This window comes from Coptis chinensis, chromosome 9, assembly GCF_015680905.1.
Source record: "Coptis chinensis isolate HL-2020 chromosome 9, ASM1568090v1, whole genome shotgun sequence".
NCBI classification, from domain to species: domain Eukaryota; kingdom Viridiplantae; phylum Streptophyta; class Magnoliopsida; order Ranunculales; family Ranunculaceae; genus Coptis; species Coptis chinensis.
This window is the reverse complement of record NC_141464.1, coordinates 47397235-47409351: the sequence shown is the minus strand read 5'-3', so window position 1 is coordinate 47409351 and position 12117 is coordinate 47397235. Positions and strand designations below refer to the sequence as shown.

General features: G+C 32.2%; 1 protein-coding gene across 1 annotated transcript; it reads left to right on the top strand.

The window, feature by feature from the left end:
- The first annotated feature begins 223 nt into the window (after window positions 1–223).
- Window positions 224–8868, top strand: LOC147476346 (uncharacterized). Its single transcript, XM_086585707.1, has 3 exons — window positions 224–445; window positions 537–540; window positions 8192–8868. The coding sequence occupies exons 1-3, from the start codon at window positions 224–226 to the stop codon at window positions 8866–8868; spliced, it is 903 nt and encodes a 300-aa protein (XP_086441833.1).
- Window positions 8869–12117: the final 3249 nt, after the last annotated feature.

The window sequence follows — 12117 nt, the reverse complement described above, 5'->3', positions numbered from 1 at the left end:
TCAACGGCTATATAACGGCTAGTTTTACTAGTCAACAAAATCGGTTACAATTCTCAAGAATTAAATGTTTAAAATATATTTTTCCAAGAAACAAATATTTTTAATTATATTTAAAAACACCAACATAAACTGATTCAATTAACGTCACAAATTATGCACAATTTTTCCTTGAATATTTAGAGAATCCAACTTGTGAACATATATGTCTTCAAGATCATAAGATATGATAATTTCAAATGTGAGCAATGTAATTAAGAATCTGAATTCGTTTGCTATGTTAAAGGATCAAGTTGAATATGAAGAGCTCATAATGGTCGAATATCACAAGCTCGAAGAAAATAACTTTTATTCCGGTGCTGTTTTTGTATCCAAGCATGGAGGTGATGACGAGGACGATGGTTGGATTGTCTGCTTTGTTCACAATGAAGAAACTAATGTATCTCAAGTAAATCTTTATAAACTAGTTAGCATGATAACATGCGATGTTTTCTTGCCTAAGAGTATAGGACTGTTAAATAGCCTGAAACTGATTCCAGGGCGGTGAGTTGGCGACACATTGGCAATACCTGGATTTGGTCCCTATAGCATAGCCACACCTAGACACATGGTTACTGATTGCATCCGACCTGAACATATTTTGGTCCATCCAGAATCCACTGATTGGAAGCCCTACTGATACAAGTCATATTTCCTAGCACTGTTGTAACCCTTATGGTGAACATATTCGGAATAATAACCCTTCATATATTGAACTTCTTTGCTACATAGCTATCCAACACTTCCCTTGAATCTATTTTCTTGGCCCTTGTTATTACGTCAAGAAAACCTTTTTTTTTATTAGCAAGCCTGTTCTAAATGATATCAGTAACTCTTTGATGTTGGTGGGGTTTGAGCCCCAGACCTTTGGTATCATCACCCAACAGTTTTACCAACTTTGCTAGTTGGCACCTGCAACAAATCTTAACATCACTATCTTGTTTTCTAGGCACATATAATCAACACAAAGAACTTTGAAGCTGAGGCGGTTGCAAAAATTACATTGCGCCAAAGAGAACCATATGGGTTTCATGGCACTTACCTTTCAATGCCAATATAGTTAGAGCAAATTTTGAAATGTTAGGGAATTTGTGTTTATAGCTGATTTGATCTCTTGTCGTTGTGCATGTGTACAGAATAAAAAATAAAAAGGGAAAATCGGTATGTCAATTCAATGACTTCAAGACACAAAGTATTGGCTATCTTTTATGCAAAAAATTTCCCCTCAGTACTCAGGTAGAAACCGTGAACACTTAAAGGGGTCTATCTATACATAAGCGGGTGAACTAGTATTATCCCCCCTCCCTATGAGCCAATTAGGTTTGCCCCCCCCCCCTAGATGGGAAATTAGGGTCTCCACCCCAAATACACACAAAAAAAAACAAGAAACCTAATTTGATTTTTTTTTTTTTTTTTTTTATTTTAGGGGAAGACCTTAATTTCCATCTAGAGGGGAGATCCTAATTGGTTCATCTAGTGGGCGGGGTAATATTGGTTAACCCCTACATAAGCTCTCCGAACACAATGAAACCCCAATTGACGGTTTGTCGAGTGTTTGTTTGTAGTCCGACTTGATTAGGAAAACACTATTTCAAATTTACTGACGATGTCCTGTACGCTCACAAAGTGGTCGTTTTATTTCTGTGTAGAAGTGAAATTTTTGTTAGGATATTTGCCCTTTACAAAGCCAATGAACATTTATTATTTATACATGATGATTAAATACACAAATCTTATTATTATACAAATGGGTGAACTAATATCATATGATGAAACCATAAGTTCCATAGGTAATAGAATTAGAACAATCAATCATATGAAGAGTCATGTGTGGGAGATTTGATTATATCTATTTACTTAGAATGTTCACAGTTAGGGGTGAAGTCGGACGCTTCACTTATACGGCTGTAATATACATAACTGCTATATGATAGGATGATGATATCTCTAAGTTTGTATATTGGTGTAGTCACATGACTGACACTGAGGGGATCAAAGTGAGAACACACTATAAATTCACTGTTAAGGTTAGTGTACAAATCTCACTCTACCAATTAATCCTTAGACTTGAGGAATTGTGAAAATTCATTGTGTCTCAAATTTATTACTTTGAGACGTTAAAAAGTAATGTCTATTCATAGACTAGACTTGACGTTTTGGGTAATAAATGTAGGATATCTTGAATCACGAATTCTAATAAAGGATCCACCACTCTACGGAGTTATGTATTAGGAAATTATGATATAACTAATTGAGCTCAAACCCGGCCGGTATAAGAAATAGTTTCTTAATACTCAATTGATGTTGAATGTCACATTGGGTCAATTAGACATGGGTGTGACAGTGAAGAACAAATTCCCAAAGGTCTTATTGTGAATACAAGTGAGGTGGAAGGACTTAGATATAATTAATGGTAGGAAATGACTTTCTTGAAAGTTCTAAGGGCCTTATTGTAAATAAAGATTTGTTAATGGGCACTTTCCATATTAAAAAGATATATATTGAAAGTGTTTTAGTATATCAAGTACAAGTACTTGTATGACAAGGACTTGTCCTCTTTAATATAAGACTTGGAATTCAAGTGGATCCCACTACACACACACTTACGTATTCTCAAAATTTCTCTATATAAGAGAATGACTTTTTGGTGAAAGGGACCATTAGTCTTTCCAGGAAAAGTAGAACTAAAAATAGGAGAAAAGCAAAAGTGTTTTGTGGTGTGTTGTGTTGTGTGGTGAATACTACTAGAATGCTGAAGACTAAGTTGTTTGGATTCAGCTTTGGAAAGTTTTTATTTATTGTCAATTTCCTATTCCGGCTTTGAAGGTATTTTTCTTTTAATTTTTTTTTTATCAATAATAGATTAGCATGTTAAATATGTAGGATTAAAGTAATCCCAACATATGGTATCAAAGCGGGTCATGCTATAATCTATTTTTTATTTGCTTTGAATGGAATAATCAGATCTGAATATTTTTTAATTGTACAAATATATATGATATAAGGTAATTTTAGATATGAATGTTCTAATTAAGAAAGGTGTTTTTTTAAGTATTGATACATACTATAAAAGAAAAGAGGGTGACATATATCACATACTGAATAATGCATACAATATTAGTAATATATGATTGCTTCCATTGGGTATTATTATTTTCATGCGATTTAGTTACGTGATAAAACTTTATTTTTATTATTGTTGAAGTGGTACTGTAGTTGGAATCTAGACGATCAAAAGTCTGATTTCGATTGAAGTGCCAATTTACTTGTTGACGTAAAGCATATCATATGCACTAAAGGACAAAACTACTATTCACTAAAAGACGGATACAATTGTTTCGTACAGTTAGTTTTGGGCTGTCAGTAATAGTAAACTATATGCCTAGTCTTGTTTTGTCCTGGTATAACACATGAAAACTTTGCACTAAGAGTTTATGACTATTTAGTACCACATACTTTTACTTTTTTTTCCTAAATGGTATATGTACTTTGTTTCTTGCCTATTCGTACCATGAACTTTCAATTTGTTTCAATTTAGTACCTCAGTCTCTTTTCCATCCAATTCCGTTCAATTTCACTAACGATTTCGCTAATGCCGTTAGCGAGCTCACGTAAACAATATTTTTTTTTAATTTTTTTTATAATAATATTTAATCAATCTTAAAAAAACACACACACTATTCACGTGAACATTGTTTACTGTTCACATAAATAGTGTATGTACTGTTCACGTGAATAGTGTGTGTTTTTTTTAAGATTGAATAAAGATTATTAAATAAAAAAAATAAATAAAAAAATAACATTGTCCATGTGAATAGTGTTTATGTGATGCATTCTGGAGGGCTGGGGTACAAGTGAAAAAGGAGGCTCCCGTTAATTTTCTCACTGATCCGAATGAGGGAAGATCTACACTTTGCCTGCGGATGTATTGATCTACAGTTGGTCTGAGGGGAGACATGCGTGTGTTGATGTAACTGGAGCCTCTCCGTTGGTAGGGCTTGGGAATGGAGTCTTTGAGGTGGGAGAAGCAGCTAAGAGAGCAGCGGCAGGGAAGATAGAGAAGCATGAGGAAGCTTGTATAGCTAACCAACATTGTTTCATTCCGTTTAGTTTTGACACTTTCGGTTTCTTGGAACAACAGTCGGTTGAGCTTCTCAAGAGACTTCAGAAGGTTATGGACAGTAACGTTATGACACAGCTGGTTCCAACGAGTTTGTGTTTAGAAGGATAGGATTTGCTATTCAGAAAGGACTTTGCGGCTGACTTTGTTGCACGCTTGTCCTAATTATTTGTAATCCTCGTTATCATTATCAATAAAATTTCCACTTAAAAAAAAAAAAAAAAAAAAAAAAAAATTGTTCACATGAGCTCGCTAACGGCGTTAGCAAAACCGTTAGTGAAATTGGACGGAATTGGATAGAAAAGAGACTGAGGTACTAAATTGAAAATTCATGGTACGAATAGGCGAGAAACAAAGTACATGTACTATTTAGGAAAAAAAGTGAAAGTTTGTGGTACTAAATAGTCATAAACTCTACTACATGGATGATGCATAAAGGCTTGACACATGGCATGCAATGTTTCTTTTCCAGCACATGCATACACAATTAAAACCTTTTATTAGTAAAATAATAAAGCAATAGTCAGTAATTACGTTTGTGTTTGTGAGGGAGAATTGACATGTAATAGTACTGACAATGACCACTTTTAAACTTTAAGCAAAATGTTTCCATGCACTGTTTCACATGCATGCAAAGTGTAATAATTCTTAGTAAAGGAAAAAGCACCACAAGAACCAGAATAGTGATTAGTTAGTAGACTATTTGGTCAAGACTCTTTTATCTATTGATACATGCAGAAGATGCTTGTAAGGCTTCTAAGGTTTGTACAGTAAATATGGCTAATGTTTTTTTTTGTTATTGAGATAATTGAATATGTTTTTATCAATGAGTTAATGACTATTTAGTACCACGAACTTTCACATTTTTTTCTAAATGGTACCCGAACTTTGTTTCTCATCTATTCGTACCACGAAGTTTCAATTTGTTTCAATTTAGTACATCAGTTAATTTTTCATCCAATTCCGTCCAATTTCACTAATGGCGTTAGCACTATTCACGTGAACAATATTTTTTTCAAAAATTCAAATTTTGAAAAAAAAAAAAAAACACTATTAACATGAACAGTGTTTCACTATTCATGCGAACAGTGTGTGTGTGTGTTTTTTTTAAAGAATTTTTAATCAATCTTAAAAATTAATTCTTTAATGAAAAATAATAAAAAACACTATTCACATTAACAATGTTTTTACTATTCACATGAACAGTTTTTTTTTTTTTTTTTTTTTTTTTTTTTTTTTTTTTTTATATGCTATGTAAGTTTTTGTGATAATTTTTTTTTTTTTTTGTAATAATCTAATTTTTAAGATTGATTAAAGATTATTACAACAAAAAAAAAAATTTGTTCACGTAAATAGTAAAAACATTGTTCACGTGAATAGTATTTTTTAATTATTTTTCATTAAAGAATTAATTTTTAAGATTGATTATAAATTGTAAAAAAAAAATTGTTCACGTGAATAGTGAAAACAATGTTAACGTGAATAGTATTACTATTCACGTGAATAGTGTTGTGTGAATAATACTAACATGAATAGTATTGTGTGAATAGTGTTAACGCCGTTAGTGAAATTGGACAAAATTGGATGAAAAATTAATTGATGTACTAAATTGAAACTTCGTAGTACGAATAGGCGAGAAACAAAGTTCGGGTACCATTTAGGAAAAAGAACAAAAATTCGTGATACTAAATGGTCATAAACTCTTTATCAATATATTAACGGTAAAGTAACAGTTGAAATTTATGTGATATGGTATGTGATAAGAGCCCAAAACTGTAGTTTAAACCCTTTAATAGTATTTCTATTTAGCCAATTATGTTATTAATAATATAAGTTTATCACTAAATACTTGCTTTTGAGTATTTCAGGCTTCGGAGTTGAATAAATATCAATTTGTTACTAATTAGGTGCTAAAAAGAGCTAAAGTGATTGCTAGGAAAGTTTCATGAAGAGAGCCCAAGTTTTATAGAGAAAAAGCCCTTAAAAAGCCCAAGTTAAAACTGTTAAGTGAAAGTCAAACCGGATTAGAGAGTTGAAGAAAAGTCAATATAAAACTTCAAAAGGCCATATCTTTGGACTCATGCCTCGGATTTGGGCCCATTGTATATTAAAATGACCGACTCAGAAAGCCCTTTCCAATAGTCTAGGCCTTGACTCAATCAGAGTAGTATAAGTTAGTAAAATTGTGCACTACAATAACAAGACCAGAATTAGAATCTTGGATTCAACCAATTGGGTTATAGACTTGATTTATGGGTCCATAACCTAGCCTAAAAACCCATGCACGATATTGTATCACGATAGATGAGAATAAAAACCCTAAACCCCATATCTGCTTCCTCCCCCATTAGTTTAGAGGAATTATGGTTTAATGTTCTTGCTTCTAACTCCATTACACCATTAGTTTTATTAATATAAATTTAGTTTAATTTAATTATATCTTCTTATTATTGTTTATTGTTAATGAACCCAATGAAACTAGGCTAAAAACTCCATTAGAGGAGTTTTATGAAGTCTATGCGAGGGTTATGATTGTTCTTCATTAGTTTTCTTATTGTCTTATATGCTTCAAGTTCAAGTTCTATAGTTGTCTAGAGATAGAGATTATAGAAGTTGAACTAGAAAAAGAAAACTCCACAAAGAGATTTATGGAGGAGAATTTCTCTTATGCTAATCATATCTTAGTATAGAGATTGCTAGGATTGGTTAGGGATCAATAAAAATTGTGACTTTTGTTATTTTACCTTGTGTAGATTAATAAAGGTAAAGATTAAAACATGAGAAACTAATTAGAATAATCATAGCTTCACATAGATGGATTAATCATTCATCTATGTTCTTCCTATTCATTAAATTCACCTTTTAATTGCTTAGTTTAAATTAGTTTAATTTATAATTAGTTTATTGCATTGTTAGTTTAATTAATTTATAATTAATTTTAATTTAAATAAATCACAACACTACTCTTATTGTTCTCACCTTGATTTCTAGAAGAATTCTAAGCTCTTAACGATTAAGAGTGGGACAAATCCTGACTCTATATATTGCATAATGAATTGAGAGTAGGAAGAATATTGATAAGGTAGTTAATCATTAGTTGTTTGTGTTCTTCTATAGATAATTAATGATAAATTTTTATGTTTATCAATATGCTACTATTAGCAATTTTAAAGGTACACAAATTGCATGCTAATTAATCTAATGTTTCGGTTGGATGCATACATGACCTGTACCAGAGGATTTCAACATGCATGTATATGATACCGGCGGTTAGCTAATTCACTATTGATTTAGTATATCAATGATATATTTACACTTATTTATTGTTGGCATGAGATGCATGGTTCGTGAAGTAGGTAGTATATCATTGTTAATTAGTGACATATACATAATGTTACATTCATATTAAGAGTTGTCGATATATGTTGATCATTAATAGTTAATACCCTCGGTTTATATAAAGCAAGTGGTAAAGGCATTTAATTTACGAATTAAATCCCTTGCTGCACCATTATCAATTCAATAGGAATTATATTGTTAGATGTGATTAATATGATCCCTACGGATAAATTAATTGCATGCTAAAGTATTTTTGCCTATTGTCTATTCTTGAGAAGAAAAATTCATGTATGGCTAGTGGGAGTGTTTTTCCTTACGTATTCATTATCTTGCGGTTACATTAATGAATTTTGATGATGGTACACTTGGTTGAAATATAGTTGGCAACCCCACGGTTTTGTGCAATTACGTTTTGGTAGCAAAAGGAATGATAATGGAAATCATATTACTTGTATAAAAAATTTATGGTTCTAGTAGAACCCGCCTGATTAAGTTGAATAATTTTGATGCCCTACGGATAAGAGATTATTTATAAGTATTAGGTTTCCATTGCTTATATTTGTCTTAATGATACAATATTATATTGAGGGTGTTGTATTTTTATTATATAAGCTGGTAATTGGTTTAATTTATTAAATTCCCAAAACCAACATTAAATGCATAATAATAATTTTTGTGTATATGTATATGTTCCAGATATGTCTCAATCAAATTTCAGTCCCTTAGCATCTATCTTGAAAGAAAACAAGTTGACTGGTCCTAATTATATGGACTGGAAGCATAACATTAACATTATCTTGACTGCTGAAAGTTACAAATTCGTTATCACTACCCCTTGCCCCCCTGAACCAGTAGACAATGCTAGTGCAAGGCTGAAAGATGAGTACAAAAAATGGCAAAAGGCCACTAAGATGTCCAAGTGTTATCTCCTGGCATCCATGTCAAACGTACTCCAGCACCAACACCAAAATTTTGGTACAGCTATTGAGACCATGACCAATTTGCAAGAGATGTTTGGCGAACAAAATCGCACTAAACGTCATATTGTAATGGTAAACCCAATGAATACAAAAATGGATGATGGGACTCAAGTTAGGGAGCATATCCTTAAAATGATTGGCCATGTCAATGAGTTGGAGATCCTAGGTGTTGAAATAGACGCCAATTCTCAGGTTGATGTTATTCTTCAGTCTTTTCCAGTTTCATTTAATCAGTTTAAGTTGAACTACAACATGAACAATATGGATCTAACACTGCTAGAGTTAATGAACTCTTTGCAGCAGGCTGGAGACTTAGTTAAGGTTAAGCAAAATGTAATGGTCTCAGAAAATGTTGGTGTTTCCAAGCCTAAGCTAAAAGGCAAAGGCAAGTAGAAAATGGGTAAAAAGTTTGCCCTTGGGGCAAAAGGGGGAGTGGAGAAGAATTCAGGGGCTAAAGCAAAAGGTAATTGTTACCATTGTGATAAACTTAGTCATTGGAAGCGGAATTGTAGCGAGTATCTGGCTATGAAAAAAAAACAAAAATAAGGTATGCAATCATTTATTCTTGAAACCAAAGAGTTGGGTTTTCCTTCTGACACCTGTTATGTGGAATAAGAGGCCACTAACTACTTTTGTAAAATGTTACAGGAGTTTCAAGGGAAAAGAAGGATGACTGAAGAAAAGGTGTACCAGGCACTAGGGACAAAGGCAAAGGTTGCTACAATATCAATAGAAATTTAGCATTAGAAAAGAAAATGTTGGTTTTAGAAGACTATTATTATGTTCCCGGGATAAGGAGAAATTTGGTTTCTGTTTCTAGACTTTATAAGTCAGAATATAATATTCTATTTCATTTCATTCAAAAGTTGTAATCAGATTAAATAGAAAGATTATTGCCTTTGGTATTTTGGAAAATGGTCTCTATTTACTTTCTTCTATGCTAGAAATAAATAATACTGATATTAGTAATTCATCATATGTTATTTCCTCAAAAGAGGATATTTTCTTATGATAATCCAACAAACTTGTGGCACTTAAGACTTAACCCTTGGTCATATCAATTTGAATAAGATTGATAGCTTGGGTGAAAGATGGGATTTTAAGTTTACTCCCTTTATAATCTTCCTCAACCTGTAATCTTACTTGGAAGGAGATATGACTAAAAGATCTTTTAAAGTAAAGGGTCAAGAGCCACATAGTTAATAGAGTTAGTACATACAGATGTACATGTGCCTATAAATGTGAAAACAAAAGGTAACTTAATGCAAAATATGATTTTGTTTCAATTAAGTGCACCAAGAACTCCACAACAAAAGGGATTGCAGAAAAAAAGAACATAACCTTATGGGGTATGGTTTAGACTATAGTGAGTTATTCAAACTCTCTCTATATCTTTTTAGAGATAAGCCTTAGAAATGTCAGCACATATTCCTATTTATGTTCAATCTAGATTAACTTATAATTTAGATAAAACTTCCATGTAAAGTTCAGAGTTTATCTAAACCTACTCCAGTACTTCGTCGTAGTGGGAGGACAATTAGTCCTCCAGAAAAGTTAACCCTACTATTAAATAAAACTTTATATGTTATATCAGATGACAAGGATGTAGATCCTATAAACTATGAAGAAGCAATTTTTGACATTGATTTGAGTAAATGGTTTGAATCAATGAGATGAGAAATGGAGTCCTTATATTCCAACAATGTCTGGGAACTTGTTGATCCATTGTCAAATATTAAGCCTATTAAGAATAAATAGTTATTCAAAAGTTAAAGAGGAGCTAATAGAAAGGTAGAGACTTTTAATGCGAGACTAGTGGAGAAAATATTTCCTCAAAAAGAGGGTGTCGATTATGAGAGAACTTTTTCGCCAGCAGCCATGAAAAGTCCATTAGAGTCCTTCTAGTGATTACTTCTCATTATGACTATATGATTTGGCAAATGGATGTAAAGATTGCGTTTTAGAACATGGAGGCTTTACAGTTCCTACAAGCTTCAAAAATTTGGAATGTAAACTTTGATCAAACAATCAAATCATTTGGTTTTGATCAATGTGAGGAAGAAACGTTTTATCAAGGTTGAAGGTAAGATGGCAAAGTTTTTGGGTCTCATATGTATATGATACACTATTCATCATGAATGATATAATCTACAAGGACCAAACACTAAATATTGTTATATGATTATGCATACCTTTTTATAGATAATATAGGTCTTAGAATAGTTGCTAAATGGCTTTGAAGGCCAGTGGGAGATTGTTGGACTATTTGGCCTTTACAAAGCCAATGAACATTTATTATTTATATATGATGATTAAATACACAAATCTTATTATTATACAAATGGGTAAACTAATATCATATGATGAAACCATAAGTTCCATATGTAATAGAAATAGAACAATCAAACATATGAAGAGTCATGTGCGGGAGATTTGATTGTATCTATTTACCTAGAATGTTCATAGTTAGGGGTGAAGTCGGACGCTTCACTTATACGGCTATAATATACATAACTACTAAATGATAGGATGATGATATCTCTATCATTTGAGTATGACTATAAGTTTGTATATTGGTGTAGTCACATGACTGATACTGAGGGGATCAAAGTAAGAACACACTATAAATTCACTGTTAAGGTTAGTATGCAAATCTCACTCTACCAATTAATCCTTAGACTTGAGGAATTGTGAAAATTCATTGTGTCTCAAATTTATTACTTTGAGACGTTAAAAAGTGATGTCTATTCATAGACTAGACTTGATGTTTTGGGTAATGAATGTAGGATGTCTTGAATCATGAATTCTAATAAAGGATCCACCACTCTACGGAGTTATATATTAGGAAATTGTGACATAACTAATGGAACTCAAACCCGGCCAGTATAAGAAATAGTTTCTTAATGCTCAATTGATGTTGAATGTCACATTGGGTCAATTAGACATGGGTGTGACAGTGAAGAACAAATTCCCAATGGTCTAATTGTGAATACAAGTGAGATGGAGGGACTTAGATATAATTAATGGTAGGAAAAGACTTTCTTGAAAGTTCTAAGGGCCTTATTATAAATATGGATTTGTTAATGGGCACTTTCCATATTAAAGAGATATATATTAAAAGTGTTTTAGTATATCAAGTACAAGTACTTGTATGACAAGGACTTGCCCTCTTTAAGATAAGACTTAGAATCCTAAGTGGATCCCACTACACACACACTTACGTATTCTCAAAATTTCTCTATATAAGATAATGACTTTTGGTGAAAGGGACCATTAGTCTTTTTAGGAAAAGTACAACTAAAAATAGGAGAAAAGCAAAAGTGTTTTATGGTATGTTGTGTGGTGAATACTATTAGAAGGCTGAAGACTAAGTTTTTTGGATTCAGCTTTGGAAAGTTTTTCTTTATTATTGAAAAGTTGGAAATAGTGGTGTTGGGGGTTTTGTTGTTCATCCTAGATCATTTGTTTGGAGGAATGGTTTGATGGTTGAAAATTCACTTTCTAGTCTTTCAAATCTTTCTTACTCTTGTTCTTGATGTTTTGATGGTAAAATTTTGAATAAACTATTGATTTGATTGCAAAACATGTATGGAAATGGTTTATATGGATATCTTGCTCATAAATTTATACTCATTTGAACTT

Excerpts from the sequence above, each read along its gene's own strand:
- LOC147476346 (XM_086585707.1), top strand. The coding sequence starts at position 224 with ATGATAATTTCAAATGTGAGCAATGTAATTAAGAATCTGAATTCGTTT.